Source organism: Penicillium vulpinum (genome assembly GCF_028829585.1).
Source record: "Penicillium vulpinum strain IBT 29486 chromosome Unknown utg000004l_segment0_segment0, whole genome shotgun sequence".
NCBI lineage: Eukaryota > Fungi > Ascomycota > Eurotiomycetes > Eurotiales > Aspergillaceae > Penicillium > Penicillium vulpinum.
In genome coordinates, this window is record NW_026643244.1 from 4,160,346 (window position 1) to 4,180,852 (window position 20,507).

General features: G+C 46.2%; 7 protein-coding genes across 7 annotated transcripts; 3 read left to right on the top strand and 4 right to left on the bottom strand.

The window, feature by feature from the left end:
• Positions 1 to 256: 256 nt before the first annotated feature.
• On the bottom strand, positions 257 to 577 carry N7479_010082 (uncharacterized protein; the record flags this gene model as incomplete). Its single annotated transcript, XM_057257775.1, has 2 exons — positions 257 to 416; positions 471 to 577. The coding sequence occupies 2 exons, from the start codon at positions 575 to 577 to the stop codon at positions 257 to 259; spliced, it is 267 nt and encodes an 88-aa protein (XP_057105233.1).
• A 743-nt stretch (positions 578 to 1,320) lies between these two features.
• Positions 1,321 to 2,543, bottom strand: N7479_010083 (uncharacterized protein; the record flags this gene model as incomplete). Its single annotated transcript, XM_057257776.1, has 2 exons — positions 1,321 to 2,348; positions 2,402 to 2,543. The coding sequence occupies 2 exons, from the start codon at positions 2,541 to 2,543 to the stop codon at positions 1,321 to 1,323; spliced, it is 1,170 nt and encodes a 389-aa protein (XP_057105234.1).
• A 767-nt stretch (positions 2,544 to 3,310) lies between these two features.
• N7479_010084 (Zn(II)2Cys6 transcription factor) lies at positions 3,311 to 5,609 on the top strand (the record flags this gene model as incomplete). Its single annotated transcript, XM_057257777.1, has 6 exons — positions 3,311 to 3,375; positions 3,431 to 3,559; positions 3,609 to 3,709; positions 3,764 to 4,314; positions 4,367 to 4,873; positions 4,923 to 5,609. The coding sequence occupies 6 exons, from the start codon at positions 3,311 to 3,313 to the stop codon at positions 5,607 to 5,609; spliced, it is 2,040 nt and encodes a 679-aa protein (XP_057105235.1).
• A 1,443-nt stretch (positions 5,610 to 7,052) lies between these two features.
• On the top strand, positions 7,053 to 11,735 carry N7479_010085 (uncharacterized protein; the record flags this gene model as incomplete). The annotated part of the gene is made up of 12 exons (XM_057257778.1): positions 7,053 to 7,275; positions 7,331 to 7,560; positions 7,617 to 7,896; positions 7,949 to 8,182; positions 8,269 to 8,966; positions 9,022 to 9,184; positions 9,239 to 9,460; positions 10,030 to 10,071; positions 10,128 to 10,312; positions 10,364 to 10,797; positions 10,860 to 10,940; positions 11,021 to 11,735. 12 exons carry the CDS (start codon positions 7,053 to 7,055, stop codon positions 11,733 to 11,735), a joined length of 3,507 nt encoding a protein of 1,168 aa, XP_057105236.1.
• Positions 11,736 to 12,720: 985 nt separating this feature from the next.
• Positions 12,721 to 14,375, top strand: N7479_010086 (uncharacterized protein; the record flags this gene model as incomplete). Its single annotated transcript, XM_057257779.1, has 2 exons — positions 12,721 to 12,819; positions 12,882 to 14,375. The coding sequence occupies 2 exons, from the start codon at positions 12,721 to 12,723 to the stop codon at positions 14,373 to 14,375; spliced, it is 1,593 nt and encodes a 530-aa protein (XP_057105237.1).
• Positions 14,376 to 14,888: 513 nt separating this feature from the next.
• Positions 14,889 to 17,105, bottom strand: N7479_010087 (putative cholinesterase; the record flags this gene model as incomplete). The annotated part of the gene is made up of 1 exon (XM_057257780.1): positions 14,889 to 17,105. One exon carries the CDS (start codon positions 17,103 to 17,105, stop codon positions 14,889 to 14,891), a length of 2,217 nt encoding a protein of 738 aa, XP_057105238.1.
• Positions 17,106 to 18,727: 1,622 nt separating this feature from the next.
• Positions 18,728 to 20,110, bottom strand: N7479_010088 (uncharacterized protein; the record flags this gene model as incomplete). The annotated part of the gene is made up of 2 exons (XM_057257781.1): positions 18,728 to 20,024; positions 20,076 to 20,110. 2 exons carry the CDS (start codon positions 20,108 to 20,110, stop codon positions 18,728 to 18,730), a joined length of 1,332 nt encoding a protein of 443 aa, XP_057105239.1.
• Positions 20,111 to 20,507: the final 397 nt, after the last annotated feature.

A 20,507-nucleotide genomic window follows, 5' to 3' on the forward strand; every position in this document is an offset into this window, starting at 1 on the left:
GCAGGTATATGCGCTCGTAGATTGGTTGGATTATGTTGTATATCATAGTGAAAGATAAACGAGATAAGTGAGATAAAGATAGATGTATGAGTTAAAATTGTCTATAACTATATATGCGGCTGAATGTAAAAGCTATCTAAACGAGATGCCAATGTATGGAGGAGCGGCGGGTATATCTCCAATGCCATGCGACCTCCAGATAAACGCCAAAAGCCAAGGTTCAAATCAAAAGCGCATGTCACTAACCAAAGCCCGATTATTTAGTGACATCTAATCGAGGCTGGAGCCAATTGTTCTTAGCAAGCCACGATAGAACCACGCTGACAATGATGATGAGCACCACAGCGAGGAAAATGACACAGCCCCAGATAATTGAACGTTTGCTCTTTCGTCGCTCACGAGAAAGCCATGATGCCCTGTAGGGATGAGTGGAGGTTCGCCAAATATTATCGGAAATGAGGATATCTTACGCGTCGTGCTTCGCGTGTGCTCCCTGATTAACTGCTTTAGATTCTTCGTCCATGTGGACTGCAGTTGAGAAGCGTTTCCAGAAACATGGATCTCGAACTAAAGCCATGATGATATGATGTGATATTGGGCCGTGGCGCAGCGTAGACTGTTGTGCTGTGGTGGGTTGGATGGCCCAAGGGATGGTCGAGTGGCTGGCTGAGAAGAGGGCAACCACTGGTGTATGAAGACACAAGAGTAAATCGAGCGATAAATTCGAGATGGAGAAGCCCAAATAATGAGAGAGTTGATCTGTGTTTGATCAAATTGGTAAGTTGAAGAAAGCAAAGCGTAAACTCTTGAGAAAACGCCGTGGTCTAGGGGTATCAGCTGCACTTATCCTCTGGATAGAGGGGCCTGAGCAAAATGCCGCGTGTGGAATTTTGACAGTTACTCCATAGACAATATAATCAAGGCTGAGACATACTGGCAGGTGAGAATGGGATGCTGGTATTGGTTATTGTTGTGGTTAAATGCCGGCGTAGGTGGCATGTTGAGCGTGGAATGTTGGAAACTAAGTGGGAGACTTATCAGGGATGGAATTGTTAATCGCTAGCACTGAAGTGATGATGTGGTTTAGGAATGTGGGCCTCAATTTGCTTTGCAACGGGATTAGTTTTTAAACTTGATGGAAGAGCACGCTCAAGGCCGAGGAACATATCGTATCTGATATCACTTTTCGAAGCTGTTTCGCGTGGGTGACTGGTTGATCCGTAGATCATGCGTCGCATGGCAGATGGATGTGATTGTCTGAACAATGATATTGTAAATAACCCACATTCCGTATAGCTCTATCGCCTCCAGGGTATCTCATCATGTTGCACAAATCTCTACTGGCACAGAAACCGATATGGATGATCTACCACGAGACTTTCCATCTACTCGATAGAACAAAGTTGCCTTCAGGGCATAAGCCCGAGACACTAAACATGAATGGAAAGTGGGTGGATAGCGTCGATAGGTAGGCAGTGAAACCGAAGCCTCAATGGATGCGGTGAAGATCGTGTGCTCCACTTCTTCTTGAGACTTCCAGTCCAGTTTTATTTCCTTGTTCGGAGCCAATGTCACATAATCAGACCAGAATTCTCGTCGTGGACCCCATGTAGAAACATCAATCAGATCTGGATAATCTTGCCACGACTCTAGCCCAAAGAAAGTCATCGCCCGCAACTGAAATTCAACGGCAAGAAGACTTGGTGGCAGCTGACCCAGATGAGAAGGGTCAAATTGAAGAGTAATATTCAAAGAAGTTGACGCATCTGTATTTGTTGGCTGGAGAATTTGTAACTGGATAGCCGGTGGTTGGGCAGAGCAGGCAGTAAGTTTGCCACGTGCATTTCGCAGTATTCCCGTGGATAAGGATTTCTCTGCTAGCAATTTATAAAACTTGTTCTTTCTTGGAACAAAAATGGGGGGATTTTCGTCTCTTGTTGGGAGGATTTGCACAGGATGTGTGCATTCCTGGATTTTCTTCGACCTTCCTGCCTTGCCATCTCGCTGCCACAAGACAAAGTTGATGCTATAAATCACTTCTGCCATTTCTGGTGACATGTCGTGGATTTCATGGGATTTAGTAGCACGGTAGCTAAGACTTGCAGGTAGCAGCAGATGTTCTTGTTGAATTTGATGATTGGCGCATTGGTGATGACAGGCGTGGATGGGAAGTTCATTGGGGACGACGAACTTGAAGGGTATCCGATATCTCTTGTCAGGCTTGAGAGTTTTTGTACCCCGTAAGTAATCGTACATCGGCAACTCCATACTTAGAAAGGGTTTCTGAAGTCGGTTGAAGGGCAGAGGAAGATGTGTACTCATGTTCGCGGCTTCGATTCGTGTCATTCCTGTTTACCGCGTTAATACCACAAGGATAATTCTACTTCCATCGTGCGCGTACCTTGGAAGGTGATGCTTATGTCTTCAATGTCGGTTTCTTGATGAGGCGTAAAAACGATCTCGCCATCGATTATGTCGTGGGTTTTGAAAGTTGGCGAGTTAGACGAGCTGTTCACAGCGAATTCCACATTTGAGAACTTCATGATGCACATGTGTATGTTTGGATATTCAACTAAAGGCATCCATCGTTTAAGTACTAAGTATGTTCGATTCTAGTTTGGGGAAGGCGCCGGTGAAATATCATTTTCCCGAATTAAGTGAGAAATGCCGGAATAACTTGAATCCAATCCTGGGGACCAGGTCACTGGATGTTGTTTTTAGTTGTTTTCCATTCTAAAAAAACCATAGAAAAATATCAAGGACAATCTATCTGTTGTGGAGAAGTCGGCAAACTCACGTCTTCCCGAGACGAGGTGAAAAGACACGAAAACAGATTCAATGTTCGATAATGCGGCGAAAAGCCTTTTGCCGAAACTGATTGTCTACAAACAAACAGAAGTAGTTAACTACGTCTACTTATATCTCAAAAAAGGTCACTGCGCGTGAAAGGTGCGAGTACTTATTTAGAGCTGGGGGCCCTGTCTTAGTTTTCCTCAATAACAGTAATAGCAGTATCTTGCGTGTAAGCACAGATCATCCCATGAGCATATACCTAGTCGATTATTGAATATATTTGTTCAGGTCATGCATAAATGGCAATATTTTTTTCTTTTAGTATTTGATTATCCTCACTCTGTATCGTAGATGTTTATGGATGTATCGACTCTATGGCCGAATTTTGGACGGTGATTGGCTCGGCAACGTGAAATTTTACCGCTCAGCATCCCGAGGTCGGCTAAAATCCAATTTCATTCCTTACTTCGTACGAAGCTCATCTCCTAGATGATCGATCTGCTATATTAAAATCGGTATGAAGTCCTCGTCAAAGATCCCAAACACCGATGCAGTCAGAAAACAGAAAAAGAAGTCCATCGCGTGAGTCCCAGAGAACCCACCCCGGGTCCACGGCCCACTAATATGCCATCTCAAGCTGCCGGAGATGCCATTCACACAAAATAAAATGCACCGGTGGTCAACCGTGTCTTAAATGTCGGCAGGCCGGTTGTCCTACCGAATGTAACTATGTCAATCGCGATCGTCAAATTAAAGTGCATGAGAGGTATGCCCCACTAGGCTGGACTTACTCCGTTCAAGGCTAAATGTTCCAGTTATCTCGAGGATCTAGCTGCAGAGAACCAGCGCTTGCGTGACCAATTATCTCAGTCACCTAGATTCTTAACGCCAAGAGAACGTCAACCGCAAGATGAAGGTGTTTAAAGTTTCTTTGGTCTTTTCGGTGACTCCAACTGACGCCGTGTTCTAGATGTGCCCGAACCAGACACAGATACACATGTTCGGAATCCAATGCTCGGTGAACGGGCATGGTTCCTGCCACACGACCCTTCATTACCACCTATCCACGTTTGTGAAGCAGCATGCACGGCATTCGCTACCAGGATCCGAAAGGTTCTTACCAAGAGCGAGACCACTTCTCATATGCCTCGGACGCAATACACACCAGAAGATACGTTAATGAAAATACGCAATCCCGCAATGCAATGGCCAAGCTTGCCGCAGGCTCGCCTTTTGCTCCAAATTGTGTTCGCTCAGGTGACCCGAGTGTACCATTTGGTTCTTCGCAAGTCGACCACTGACCAGCTCGAGGATGCCTATCGCAAGAGCAACTTTGACGACCCCGTATTGACGTGTAAATTCTTTGCTCTTTTTGCTCTGGGAGAAGTATATTCCGCACGATCAATCCCAAGCTTTGAATGTAACGTCCCTGGTGTGGCCTATTATGTCAATGCGATCACGATGATACCCATCTTGCCGGAGCGACCAAGCCTGGCACATATTGAAACCCTTTTACTTTTGGTAAGATACTTATCACCTCCATTATACGTCGCTTATGTACTGACGATTGCAGTCGCTATATTCATTTTTCTTGAACCGACGCCATTCAGCATTTCTGTTGGTCGGAAGCGCTATGCGTCTAGGCTTGACTGTAGGTCTAAATCACAATATCCCCGAAAGCAAGTGCCCAGACCCCGTGGAGCGTCAGCATCGGACCAGACTATGGTGGGCAATTTACGTATTCGACCGAATGTATGGCTCCAAAGTCGGCTGGCCGATTCAGATTTCCGACGCAGACATCTACGTTGAAATGCCATCGAATGTGCCTGGCGATATCCACGACGATCATACCTCCGACACTGAATTCCTCGTTGCCAGTATTGAGTTGGCCAAGATCACAGGTCAGGTCATTGACCGTGTGTACAGTCGAAAAAGGTTCTCGGAGTCTTTCTTACAGCGGGAGCAAAAGTTGCTCATCTCTCTCAAGGAGTGGTGCTGTGCCCTTCCCCCACAAATTCGGCTCAATCGCGATAGCCCCGTTCCGAAGAATGTTATATCGCTGCATCTTCAATTCAACCAGGTAAGCGGATACCCTAGGCAGGGAGAGATCGTCGGCTAATCTAATGCAGTGTATAATGCTAGCCAGTCGGCCGATCCTTCTGCACGCGCTGATCCAAGCTACATCACCAGAGTCTATTGCAGAGGATATTACCCAGACGAATATCCGCCAGACCCTGAAAACGCTCAGCGATGCATGTATCCATGCTGCCAGACATACCCACTCGCTGATCGTGGAAGAATGGACCAACGGATCGCTCCCAATCTTTGGATATTTCTATGCTCACTACCTCTTCTCGTCAGCACTGATAATGGTTATTTCCAGCCTTATATATCCCGAGAATAGCAATGACTTTGCGTTGTTCGAGGCAGCTTTCGAAATTCTACGGGCAATGAGCAGCCACGGAAATCTTGCTGCGACCGAATTTTACGATAATTTGGAATCCGTGAAGCAGTGCTTGGATGATATCAGAGGGTCAGGAGGCGGTTCTTTCCATAGTGATGTCTCTCGTGTTGTAGAGACCTTTAATGACCCACTTAGTGTCATTCCCCCTAACCAACTGGGACTTTTTGGGAATACTACTGTCTCCGGTATTCCAGAAGCTACCGTGCCATCAAACACCGCAAACGACATGACCTTCCTAGGAGAGAGCATGGAACAGTTCCTAGCTCAGCCAGGCCTTGATTTTGACTTGCTGGACCCCTCTCTTACGGATACTGTATACTCGTGGCCAAACCTTTCGCTGTGGACTTCATGATCGGGTATTGTAGGATTTTTAATGGAGCAATAAGCATTTGAAAGAGCGACGACTCAAGGTCTTTAGAACAAATAAAAACGGCATCACAGTTTTGCCGTGGTCAACAACATCAGATAATGCATGTGCACATTTGGTTATGCCAGCATTCACTACCCCAGGCTTTCGATGGTGGCCAACGATATAACGGCCGTTATTGACTGGCAAAGATGATAGGTTGCTCCAAATCTAGGCGCGACCGTCTCTTTGACTAGCAAAGCACCAGAGACCAGCTAGGGAACTTCGAGACTAACGAGCTCAGATCAAATGGGGGATATCTATATTATTTAACGCCGTGCCATTCTAGCGCTAGACGGTGGGGACTGAGAAGTTCAATCTTATGTTTCTGAAAGCTTTCGAAATAGTCACGAAAAGGGTTAGGGTGTGGGTATTGAAGCCTTCCCTATTCTTTGCTTTCGTTTATATATATATCTCAACCTTCCACCCTCATCGATGATCCTTTCGCCCTTGAGCTTGGGAAGAGACTCCAATAAATGATTCTATATGGCTACCCAACACTTCCGATCTGATCATCCAAATATAAACAAGGCACTCGTTTTCTTTGTACGGAGTAGAATCTTTCTATATACTGAAACCACCTAACGGCTAGTTCGGATAAAAGGCGGTGTACTCCAAATGTAACCTTCCTAGTTATGTATATAGTTAGTGTGTTTGGAAAATAACAAGGGATTATTTATTCCCAGAAGCTAGATGGCCTGAGGCCTAGGCCCCCAATGGGACAGTACTTATAGTAGATAGGTTTTTCCTCCGTTTCTTATCTTTCTCTCCGTACAGCCCTGGAGATCAGTTCGTGTTGTCATCTCTGGAAAGCTCCCTTGGTTACCACCCTGCACGCGCTGACATAGATTTTACACGGAATAGAGTGCTTCACAACCATGTCTATCGAGATTTATTGGCTCAATCTGTGCTCGTCTTTAGTATCAGTCATCTTCGTGCTACACGCGTCTTTTCAGTTGTGGAATTTACGCAGTTCAGCCATCAAAGTGGTTCCTAATCTTCAAGGCCATTTCAAAATAGTCGGATATCTCTTCTTTTTTCTATGTGAGGGGGGTAAAATTTGCTAATACGTGTGCCTGGAGTCAATAGATCCTAGTCCTAGGGCTAACCATCACCCAACTCATTTCTCTCATCGAAACCATACACCTTGCAGATGATTTAAATTACCAGATTCCACTATTTGCATCCATTATCGCTACTTCCGAGCTTTCTATACTGTCATTCTTTGAACACCACAGGAATGTACGGCCATCGAGTTCAGTCACTTTATATGTGGCCATATATTGCATGAAGGATTTCATTGCCCTGACGTTACCATCGGGTGATATCGAAACTAGAAGTCAAATCCTCGTGAGAATAAGATTAGTGCTACAGTTGAGCATACTAGTAATGGAGCTTCGAAACAAGCTTGCAATCTTAAAGCCTCACTATAAATATCTTGCGCCCGAGGAGCTTACCGGGGTTGTTGGTAGAGCGCTGTTTTGGTGGATCAACCCTATTCTCAAGGATGGTTACGATGATTTTTTAACACAAGATGACTTACCAAACCTTGACCGAGCTCTCTCCTCGAGAGTGTTACGGAAGCGGTTGATCCGGGCTTGGACAGAGAGATGTAAGTTTTACACACTACAATGTTCGAATAACGAAGTCATTAACGTTTGGTCTAGCAAAACCAGAGAGCAGGTTCGCCTTGCCTCATGTTCTCTTTGGTTGTTTTCGGGCAGAGTTTCTATCACCTATTGTACCACGTTTGTTCTTGATAGCTTTCCGCTACTCACAGCCGAGTCTAATTAAGATTGCTATCAATTTTGTGCGGATTGACAGTCCACAGCGCGATAATGTTGATTCGGGATACTGGCTAATCGTGTTAACTACTGTCATATATTGCGGTCTAGCAGTAGGTCCCCTAAAAGACCACTTTGAACTAGGATGTCCAATGAAATTTTTCTATAGGTTTCCACATCGATATATCGACACAAGCTCAACCGGCTCCAGATTATGATGCGGGGGGCTCTTGTTGGCCTTCTTCATGATCGGTCACTCAGGGTTGAAAAACCTCCTATTGGGGATGGAAAGGCCTTAACACTTATGAGCTCAGATGTCGATAGCCTCACCAACTCTGCAGAAATGTTCCACGAGACTTGGGCACAAGTCATAGAAACTTTGGTCGGAACGACTCTCCTTGCAAGCCAAGTTGGATGGTTTGCGCTACTACCCCTACTGATTGTATTTGGTATGGCATTCTCGCACATCAACGAGCGAGACAAAAGGCTAACTTACTTTAGGGTGTTCGCAAATGAGCGCATATGTTGCAAAGCATCTTCAGGGGAGACAGAAGGACTGGAGTGCTGCAACTCAGGATCGCCTTTCAATGCTTACCTCAGTCCTTGGGGGTATTAGAAGTATGAAAATTCTAGGTCTCGATGAGGCCACTAACCTGCTTGTCTCAAATCTAAGGGCCCGAGAGATTGCAAAGTCGATAAGATTGCGGTGGATTATGGTAGCATACAACGCCAGCGGTAGGATTCCACCAATTCCTTCAGAACAAACTTGTTCCCCCATACATTTCATACATTTGAGGCTGACTTTTAGCCCATACCTTTAGCTAATGCGCTAGGGATATTCTCCCCGGTTTTGACATTGGTGCTATTCGCATTTTCTCGCAATGCACAGGATGCCCTAGATGCTGATATTGTCTTCACCTCAATCGCTCTTCTTGGCCTGGTCACTCATCCCGCTAATATGGTCATGACGATAGTACCTCGTGCAGTTGCATCCTTGGCGAATTTTGAAAGGATACAAGTCTACCTGACTCAAGGATCATTGAGAGATGAGCGTGTGTTTACATCTTCCGGCACCCTAGGGAGAAAGGACAACCAGCAACCTAGTCCCAAATTGGCATTCGCGCTAGAAGATGTCAGCATCCAACTCTCTAGCTCACAGCCAGTTCTTCAAAATGTTAATCTTCGGATGACTGAAGGTACAATTTCCATGTGCTCAGGGCCCATTGGCAGTGGAAAGTCAGCCCTGGCATTGACAATCCTAGGGGAAATCAATCCCACTGAGGGTAAGATTACTATTGCACATGACAGTATAGCGTATTGCAGCCCTTCTGTCTGGCTTCCTATTGCTTCCATACGGGATGTTATTTGTGGACAATCAAGCATCTTTGATGCAGACTGGTACCAGACTGTCATCCAAGCCTGCAGTCTTAATACCGATTTTGGATCCCTAATCGATGGAGATATGACCTGGGTTGGAAGTGGTGGTATCAATCTTTCTGGGGGACAAAAGTCTCGCATTGTGGGTTTTTACGTATTCACGCGATCGGTTGAAAGCACTAACAAAACTTTTCAAGGCTCTTGCTCGTGCAGTTTATTCTCGTTGTCGTATTATGATTTTGGATGATCCGTTTAGTTCCATTGATGGAGCAGTCGAGAACCATATCATCAATGCCTTGCTTGGCCCTAAAGGGATTTTACGCACGTTGAAAACCACCGTCTTTCTCATCACTCAGGGCAGTGTGTTTCCACCCCTTTCATTTTCAGTGACACATCATTTCTGACATAGCCCAGCTCAGTATTATCCCCTGGCCGATGAGATTATTCTACTCGATGAAGGAAAAGTACAAGCCCAGAGGTCCTCCGATGCTATCCTTCAAACGCCAAGCCATATTCCACAAAAGAAGCTAGAGAACGATAAACCCGAAACTGTTGCCAACTCACAGACATATAGAATACGAATAGATGATGCCGCTGTCGATAAATTAAGGAGGACTGGGGATTCGGCAGTTTACGGTAAGTGATCTACTTCTAGGGCTACGCGCAAATTATGAGCGCGATCTGATGCAAATTCTAGGCTATTATTTTCGTTCAGCGGGCATTTCAAACATGCTGTTAATGGGAAGCTGCACTGCAATATATGCATTCTGTCTTACTTTCTCACAATACATTCTCAAGTGGTGGACTGAATCCAATAATCCAAGCCCATTGTTACATGGTCTGGTATATTTCCTCTTGTCCTCGATGGCTTGGATAGCAACAAATGGAACCATGTGGTTAGTATCCCTCTCTTCCGTCAAATCTAGCTATATGACTCAACCAAATTTTCAGGTCAACTCATATAATAATCGCTGCACGATCCGGCTCCACCCTGCATTCTCGACTTCTTGAAAGAATAATCAAGTTTGTTACCGAACTCCGCTCGGTGAGAAGTACTAGGTTACTAATTTGAATAGTGCGCCGCTTTTTTACTTTTCGACCCACGAGATTGGTACCATATTGAACAGGTCTGGCAAATTGATCCCATTCGATCGTAGCTTTACTAAATTGCGCTCATTCAAGGTTTGGTCAGGATATCCAATTAGTCGACAAGGAAATGCCTCCTGCCTTCGCAAATCTCAGCACCCGTATGCTAAGTACCATATATGCTAGCTACTTGTTCACGCTAAACATAAGGCACCAGAAATCTTCAAACTTATCATGCAGTCCATCCTCCTATTTGTGGCTCAGCCCGCTGTAGCTATGACTTTACCATTCTGCGCCATTTGTGTATACTTCATTCAGCAGATCTATCTCAGAACTTCTCGCCAATTGCGTTTCATCGACCTAGAGTCAAAAGCAAAACTTTATACAAGTTTCCTAGAGACAGTGAGCAGGACATGTCGGACCCAGCTTTGACTAATGCTGATTCCTAAACAGATTGAAGGAATTTCTACAATTCGCGCGTTTGGATGGGAAGATAGAATTGCGATCAACAACATTGAGAAACTCGATATCTCGCAGAGGCCATTGTATCTTCTTCTTTGTTTACAGAGGTGGCTCAACGTGGTTCTGGATTTGTTAATTGCCGGGATTGCTGTGGTTTTAATTGGTTCCGCAGTGAGATTTCGAAACACAGCCACTGGTGCTGATATGGGCATTGCGCTGAACATGGTCATTGCTGCCAACACAACATTACTCCGCCTAGTTGAAAGTTGGACAAATCTTGAGACCTCCCTCGGCGCAGTATCACGCCTGCGATCCATTGATCAAGACACCCCTTCGGAAGATGAAGTCTGCAACTGCTTGGAGCCCTCTCCCGAATGGCCAAGCATGGGTTCCGTGAAAATCAGCGACATATCAGCAGGCTACGAGTTAGTATCAGTTGCCGGGACTGGTAGACGAATCGCTTTTAACAAGTTTTATTTTTTTTCAGTTCGCAGGTGCCAGTTCTTCGCGGGGTTAACATGGATATTCGAGGTGGCTCAAATGTCATTTTGAGTGGCCGAACTGGAAGGTAATTAAATAGGTCGCAATGAATTCCCGATCAATAAAAAATTGAAGACTGACTGAAGACTTTTGACTGGGTAATCGCAGTGGAAAAAGTAGTCTTTTTCTTACCCTGCTGCAGTTGTTGAGACCCCAGAGTGGAACAATTGAGGTTGATGGCGTTGATATCTCTAATATGCCGGTGCATGTTGTACGGCGACGCTGCTTCATTGCTGTACCTCAGGACCCTTTCATACTGCCTGATGCAAGCCTTCGGTTCAACCTCGATCCCTACGATCAACATCGAGATGATACAATCTTCGAAATTCTGTCCAAGACTGGGCTTTGGTCAACAATATCTCCTTCAAAGATCCGAGACAGTTCCTTGAGCAGGACAGGAAACATGATTGTTCCAGATACCCCAAATTTGGATCTTCTCGACCAACCGTTGGCTAGTTTGCCGCCATTCTCTACGGGCCAGAGGCAGATATTTGCCTTCACGCAGGCGTTACTAAGAATCCGTTCATCAGGTCAGACCGACGACATTATGATTAGCCAACCAAAGCCCATCCTGCTTCTGGATGAGGCCAGCTCATCCTTGGACTTCGAAACGGAAATCAGGATGCAGGAAATGCTGAGATATTATTTTACAAACCAAGGACACACCACCATTGCCATTGCCCACCGACTCAAAGCCCTGGAAAAGGACATGAGACCAGGATTGGACACTGTAGTGTGGATGGCAGATGGGAGGCCCGAGGAGGTCGGTGGTTATAGTGGGCACATTTTGGATACGGACGTCGATGGTAATCACTTGGATTAGATCTTTTGGGGATGTGTCTTTGAACTTCATAGCATCAATTTGGGAGGGGGGAAAGTGTATTCCCAAGGCTATGAATGTTGTAGTGCGCATGTAGTTACTTATGTATGAAGAACTGCATCCTTAAAATACAAGGCATTCCACATAACTAAATTTCTTACCTAGGGAGCAAGGTATTCTGTATAAAGTGGATGCATTGGTGGCAAGGTAGAGATACGCAATAACTATCTACTTGCCATTTACCTTGTCCAACTAACGATCCCATATTCCTCATTGATTCAGTACTTCCTACGTTCCCCGATAGTGTCTCCCGGCACAACCCGACATATGTTCTACTGTACAAAATGCTCCGAGGGCAAAGAGAGGATATAGAAATGTACACTATTTATATGTGAAGGGCAGGTATTTTTATGTAGACTATAGAAGAACAAACCAAAACTCCTACTTTTTGGTACCACTGTCATTGGGCTTATATATCCTGCAAAATCCAAGGGGATTTCGGAGAATCGAGGCGTCCAAAAAGACATTCCTCAAGTCTATATTGATACTATTATTTGGCGAACGTCAAAAGACACAAATTAATTGAGACGATTTTCTTTTCAACTAATAGCTGATTGGGTCATACAGCGCCACATCAGGCGTTATAGTCATGCAACATTGTATGTGAGTCAAGGGTATCGTAGATGACATCAAGTCACATGTATTTTTATTCAGCTGGCTATTTCAGCTAGATATATGAGGCAGAGAATGCTAATATTTCCAACATTCTCTAGTATTCTTTGTTCAACATCTATATATCGTGGACTTTCATAGTTCGCATTCTTGGTTCCTCCCCGCAGTGGGTCCCATGTGCTGCCTGACCGCTCTGTTCCCTCTTTGCTGTCACCACTCTTTCTCTCTCTCTTGTGCCCAACCTCGAAGCCTGTGAGATGAAATGCTTTGATGCGTCTGCTTGCATGCACTTCTCACTACCTCATACCCCACATCCATGGCTTCTGCGGATAACCACTGGGGTACGCTGATAAATTCAGACAAAAGCCCAGCCCCGCTGCTGGAACAGCTATGTTTGGGGATCGCACAGTTGATGGTAAGCTCTAGACCGTCTTAATGTAGATTGGAGACCATACTAACATACTGAAATCTCCATAGTCCTCCTTTGATTCCAACGGCACCACTGATATCACCCCCGACAGACTCGCTGCCTTTTACCGCAAAGTCGGCGGCAACTACGATCCGTTATTCCTTGAGACCAAGACACAAGCCCTGTCATTCATCTACCAGTCCCTAGGATGTTTCCACAGCCTACAACCCTCCACCAATCCTTATGAACCCCCATCAATTCCGTCACTACTCCCAAGTGGCTTCGTGCGATGGCAGACAATACAACTGTTGATGGACCCAGATGAACACTCGGTGTATTTGCAGAACGCGGTCGAGCTTTGGGATATTGTAGACGCAAATGGCGAGATATTTCCAAAGACGATTCCTCGAGATGCATTTCCTTCCGAGCCCGACCCAGAGATGCTAGAATGGCATGAAGGCGTGAGTCGACGATTGGAACGTGATTATTTGAAAAGACACACGAAGCGTGCTTCGCCGCCAGACTTTGGGTCATATCATTATCATTTTAGTGGCAAGGATCCTCTACCCGACGAAGATGATTACTTCTCCCGTCCACGCCGGGCGGCGTCAAAGCGTCAGAGTTATGCGCAACCCGATCAGCCCAGCGACCATCGCCATCACCGCCGACACCACAGCGGAGAATATCCTGCCTTCACAGCACGCAGACCTGGAGCAAATCGACCGGGATTTTCAACCCCAAGAGTTTCGTCACCTCCACCATGGGGAGAGCGAGAGCGTCCGGCCCGTTCAAGCAGACGAGACCAAGCTGGCCGGCACAGCCATCCACTGAGCCCCGAGACAGGTGAGGTTTCAGATGTCTCTGACGTGTCTTCAGATGAGTCTGCACGCCACCGAAAGGATCGTTCGAAATCCAATAGGCACCAAGAACGACGTCATCTCTCACCACCTTCAAACAGTAGTGCCAGACGCCACTCCCATGAAGCCTACACTCGCAGACCATTCCGAGATCTGTCTCCTACAAGTTCTACCCGACAGCGCCGCTCGCACGAAAGTCACCCTTCGCGATCGAGTAAATCACACTCTGAGCCTTCGCCAAAGGTTCACCCGAGAGACCACGCAAGGGATTATCCAAGAGATAGGGATCATCCGAGAGATTACCCAAAGGATCATCCAAAAGACCGTTCTCGATCACGTACCGCTGGTGTCAAATTCCGCGAATTCATATTCGGTGATACGGCTCCTGCTCCAGCTGCTCCAGATCCACCATTCTACAGGCCACCAACTCCCCCTCCGCCGAGAGCGGTACCTAGACATTTGGGAACTTACGCCGCAGATGATATGAGAAGAGGAAGCTACAGTGGTGGCAGTACGGGCAATAGCCGACCTAGTAGCGGAGGAAGTGGATCTGAGCGGCAGCGATCATACAGCAGTGCTGGATTCCACCCCCGCACAACCGGATGGGCAAGCCCTCGGACTTCCGCTTCAAAGCGATATAACCAGGCGGCTATGCCTGAGGATGACAGATACGTTCCCTCACGGAGGGTCCCCATTTACGAATAATTTTGACGACATGCTGCATGACCATACATTTAACGAATTTCTTTTTTCTGTCATGTTGAGCATATGAGATGACCATTTTACTTTCCATTGGCTCTATCCATCTCTTTCACCACCATGTCTCAAATAAGCCGCCTTTGGCATCTGATCTCTATCACGACACATGTAGCATCCCACTCTTTCTTTTTGGCGGCCGCCTCTGTATCTAGCTTTTCATTTCTTTTCTTTTCTTTTCGTTTTTTATGCCTTTTCATACCAATGATACTCACGACTCGAATACATATTGAATGGCTCAAATTGATCAGAGCAAACCAGCATAAACTCGAAGGTGCATCATGTAGATCCTATAATGGTTAAAACTAAGTCGCATACATAATTCACAGTGCATCCTACGATGAGAAATTTACAATGGGTGGTTGAATGTTGCTGTCCTGCAGTTGTAATGAGATATGAGTTCTACCCATTCAAGAAGTGTCCATTGTGACAATTTAATCAATGGCTAAATTGAACATGGGTTTAATCTGACAGCTGTGCCCGTTGGAAAGTAAACCCATAATCACGCAGAGCAACACAGATATTCTCGTCCTCAAAATTATTCGTACTAGACGGTAGCATCCCCAGAAGGGTCATATTCCGTTCCGGCGTATATTGTTCAATAACAAGCGCCTTCTCGGCACGCCCAAGCAAGGAATTTGAACTAAATTCACCCTCAAATATAGAAAGAGTACTTGCATATGCAGGACCACGAACCTTCAAGAACTCCAAATCTGGGTTTGGGTTTCTCTCGCGGAAAAATGCCCCAAAGACATCATGGACAAGTTGCGAGTGAAGAATATCCCGATCGTCGTAGTACGGCTGAACGTCTTCCGTCTTGGTATTCAGTGTACCCCATGCGAGCAAGATATCTGAGGTGTGACAGGAAGCGTTGTATCGACTATTCGGTGAACATATAGCCGGCATCTGTAACGTCTGCGCATGACCGTCTGCTATTTGGAGCTCGTATAGGGAGGGGAAGGCGGAATTGGAATTGGAATTGTCAAGAAGATAGCCCAGTGGACACATCCATTGACTATGCGTCAGGGCATCGGAAGCAGCTTTAAGGACGGCATCGTGATCCGAATCGTCCACATTGTACGCGCCAGAGGATATTATTTTTGTCGCAAGAGCATCGCCAAATATGGCTTTAAGCAATGTACCGAGTGGGGCTTGGGTCGAGCCGAGGCCGAGAATGTCCGTGTATAGGCTTGCCTCGTCGCGAACAGTGGTGAACATTGTCGGGACGTTGATGGGAAGATTATTGTTTGTTAGGAGGTTGTTGAATTGGTCGTCGACGACGCCGGATCCGGTGTCGTCTACCATTGGCATGAATGGCTCTGCTGCGGATATCAGTTCTGTAGTGTTGTAGAAATGACTTGCGATGCTGGATGAGAAGGCCTTTGTAGCATTTCGGAAAGCGGTCGAGTTATCCAGATACATTGAAGCCGGGACGGAACGAAGGCAGTCGACGAGGTTTGCTTCGGAAATGTCCCCATCACAGCCAACTGCCTTTGCGACTTCTGGGGTGATATATCTAGAGTAAATTCCGCGAGGGAACCATGGGAGGTCAAAATTTGCTGATTGCACCAGCGCGCCGGAGAAGAGTCCCTTTGCTGCGGTAGAAGAGAGCAGGGCTACCACGCTTTGACCACCAGAAGACTGTCCGAAGATAGTAACATGTGAGGGATCCCCTCCCAAGGCAGATATGTGCTTTTGTATCCATTCCAAAGCCATAATCTGATCCTGAATCCCATAGCTCCCAGTTGTCAGGTTTCCCGTCGACAAAAAGCCCAATGCTCCAAGTCGATAGTTAAGGGTGATGACGACCACATCGCTACGGCTGGCAAAATTTCCCCCGTCATAATCAATCATAGCTGCGGTGCCCTTTGTGAATGCACCCCCGTAAAAATAAACAGCCACGGGGAGGAGGGCGGTGGCTTTGTTGAAATTTGGAGGCAGGAACGGGGTGAAGACGTTCAAATAGAGGCAGTTCTCGGACATTCCACCGATAGGCACGGTGCTTAAGCTTGAACGTGATTGTATACATGAATCTCCCATTCTAGTCGCATTGAGGTTCTTCTGTCCTGTGTAGGGCTGCGGTGGGGCAAAGCGCAGATCATCGATCGGGGGACTGGCAAAGGGTATACCGAGGAAGCGGAAGGATCGCGCATCTCGATATCCAGTGAAGGTATAATCGTTGGATGTCACGGTCAGCTTCGTGGTTTCTCTTGCAGCTTCGTCGAGATCGGTTGTCGCGGGCGGAGTAGATGTACAGAGGACTGGTAGCTTGTCTGTGCATGATTTCTGTATGGTCTTGCGATGGAAGATCGAGAAAGCAGAACAACTCTTGCGATTCTTCTGCTCTGTCGACAGCCACAAGTAGTCATCAGCTCCTAGCTCCTTTGTAAAGACGAGATAATCCAGTTCATAATCGAGTTCGATGTGGGTTTGACTATTGTTTTGACTCAAAGACCACGGAAAGAGCTTCTCGCCAATGGCAGTGCATTTTGCAGTGGCATCAGCATAGTTCGAGTGATCGTATGCTAAAACAGCTGAAGTTCCATTGTTCTGAGGGCCAAGATTGTTGTAGTGCAATACGCGGAGAGCACCAAGGGATGCAACAAGGGGGTGCCGATCTTCAGCCAACCCCTGGCTCAAAAGCAAACACAACACGAAAATCAGGAACTCAGCCTTCATCTCGCAGTTGATTTTCAACCAAAGTCGGGAAATTGGTCTGTAAATAAACAATTTCCTAATATTAGGGTAGAGCGTTGCTCAAAACAACGTCACAGACCGCATGCGTTCTACTTTGCGGAATTTCCGGATTCATCTTGGGGGGGTCGGTGAGAAGCTACGAAGCAGTTTGAGGCGGGGGAAATGGACAAGGTAGAGGGAGCATGACGCGGTGCGCCATACGCAATTCTTGATTTGGATATCCTCAAGTAGTAGAACCATCGCATTGCGACGTCAAAACTTGGAATTTGTAATTAGAATAGCATTCCTACCTCTATACTACCATCAAAATATCATATCAGACTAAAGGCTCCAAATGGAGTTCAAATGAAGTTTCATTGGAAAAATTTTTGAAAGTACATTAGGTCGCACTGTGAATAAGCAGGAGGCCACCTGCATAAACCATCAAACTGTCGAAGTCATTGCTCGGGAAATTCCTTCCTGGTACTGTCCAGTTGTGTACTACATGACTCGAACTCGGTAGTGCAACCATCCAAGTCGGATAAAGGACCCCAGATGCACTGCATAAAAAGGAGTTAGCCATCCTACCCAAGTCAAAAGCCTATATACTCACTACTTCTTTCGACACACCAGAATCTTCAACTCCGGTTAGAATATAGAATGTCCAGCCCTCCCCAATAGCAGTACAACCAACAAGTGGAGGAAAGCCTTTCAGACCCCTAACTGAACTTATGCTTCTGCCAAATTTCCATCTGCAGCTTGAATTTCAACCCCAGGTCAATGGACTCCGTCTGGCTACCCTAAATCAGCAAGGAGTAGGAGAACGCGGGTTGTCCATTGCTAAAACATAGATGTTCCAACACTCCAACGGAAGCTTTGCAACAGCCCCCTACGACAGTGGTAGCGCTATCTTACTCACCCAAGAAGCTTTACTATACAGTTCAGTGTCACATTGGCACGAAGCAGTCGATATTCTTCGAGCAACATCTTCATCCTCGCAGAACCCAGAATCTTGCGTTAGAGTTGCTAGCAGCTGACTGGCAGCGACGCTTTTCGGATCGGCAGATTCATGTACATACACGACCCGGGGGCTGGCTGTAGCTAGTTCAAGTTTCACGCGTGATGGACTTGATAAACGTGATCGACCACACCGACTAGTGGTGGAGATTAATGGGGCCCAAGTGATTATGTCGTCAATACACGTACAAGTAGTACATCCGTGCGCTCACATTAACATGCATCATGTTGCAGGCCCAGTAGCATGAAGGAGTAAAGGCATCACAAGAAAGCGCGAAGACAAGAGAGGAGAAGATCGAGAAACGAAACAAGAAGAGCGGAGAGCGATTGTGTTTTTGAAGAGGCCATAAAGGCCGCAGAATTTGGGGAATTTAAAGAGATCCATGAAAAAGCACGAAGAGGAGCAAGACCACTCCACTGAACAACCCACAAGTTGCACGATGTACTGTTCAGAAAGCTTTCATCATCTACAAAGCTGTCGTTCGAATAATATGTCATTCATCGTATTATGTACTGAATACCATGAACAAGAGAAAATATAGAATATATAACCTAAATCCAATCTTTTATACTCCAAATTTGGCGATTTGAGCATGCACATTCGTTCCTCATAAGACAACTGCCAGTTTGCTTCGCACTGGCTTGTTCTCTGCCATCCCAGGCTCTGGGAGCCCAGACACATGAACACCCTTTCGGAAAAGAAGACAGTGTGTCGAACCACCAAAGTGGAACATACCAATTTCATCTCCCTTCTTCACTCTATCCCCCTCCTTGACAGTGATATCACAAGTCGAAACCTCTGCCATACCAACTCCAATAAATGCCACCAATCCAATTGCTGGCTCATCGGCTTCAATGAAGATAAGTGCCCGTGTTGCAGTTGAAGTGATATATCCCTGAGAAGTAACCTGACCCGCCATATCAATCTCCTTCTGTGACATACCCGGGTTCCCAAGGCCTTCAAACAGCGGCTCAGAGTAGTAAGTACCGTCAACAACATAAGCCTTGACAACCTTTCCGGTAACAGGCGAATGCCAACGGTGATAGCTCAACGCACTAAGGAAAGCCTGATAGATAGTGCCACCAACAAACTGCGGCGCAAGAGTATCATGGCCCAGCATGTCGAGGACAGAGTAGGGCTGACTCTTGATCCAGAACTTGTCACGGGCATGAACATGATGCGCAACTCGGTACGGTCTCGATTCGCACGCATTAGCGATAACCCTTCCGTCCTCAGGGTCTTCGACGGGACGAATTCCCTCTTTGACGCGGCGGGTGAAGAAGTCATCCCAGGATTTAAATCCGTGGTTTGGTGCAGATGGGTCACATTCGAATAGATCGTGGAATTGCAAATCAGTTGCAGCCATCGGGCCGACCTTTGCAGCAGCTGTGAGATCCCGAGTGCCGGTCTTGCCGAACCACCCGTGAGAAGTGTCATTCAGTACATCAGCAGAAGCAGGTGAGCGTAAGAACTCGCCCCACACATTCAAGACCTTCTTGAGAATAGCGTTGATGTCAGGATCTAGGAAGGCTGCATATCCACTGGGTGTACCCATTGGCCAATCGAGGACGGCATTAATAGGCAGACCGACTAGACCGGCACGGTGTGCCTTGTCGGTCCAGGTAGGTGCAGTCGTCAGAAGGTGATTAAGAACATGCAGGAAATGACAATAGTCACGGATTTCCGGGTTGCCTGTTGGGTCGTGTCCATATCGCTTCTTCTGTGGGACTTCCTTGAACATCGAAGTCAAGAGCATGTATACACGTGTGTTTTTTTCGATGAGCTGTCTGAATTCGACTAGGACTGGGTGGAGCGGTTTTTCCTCGCTTTCATCCACTTGGCGGATTATTCCTCCTAGCCATTCTTTGTGGGCTCTGTGGTCTGCTGGCATCCAGTTGCCGACACTTCAAACGTGAGCAACATGTGGGTTAATTGGGATTGGATGGACGTCTTACTTGTGAAGGTGGTGTTGTGAGCTATTTTCCGCCATCTTGTTTTAGTTCTCACTCAAAGGGATGTAGTAGAAAACTAAGCTAGGCTATCCTCCTAGCGACATTGGATCAAATATTTATACAATATAAACCAGTAGGTTTAATAGACGCCCATAAGTTACATCAGTATGATGCTATGGGGAAGAAGCAAGGCTGTACAATTGAAAGAAGGTTGCATATCCGAGAGTCAATGATGTCAATGATGTCAATGACGTGGACGAGCTCGTAGATATTAAAATAATACTTTTGAAAAACGTCAAGACACCTTCCAAGGTTAAAATGGAAGTGTTTGTAAAGATTATGGGAAGAGTATATAGACCCTTTTCTTTGAGAAAAAAAAAAGATAGACATAGCATGTCCTGGTTTCGATCCAGGGTCCTATTGTGAGTTAGTTTG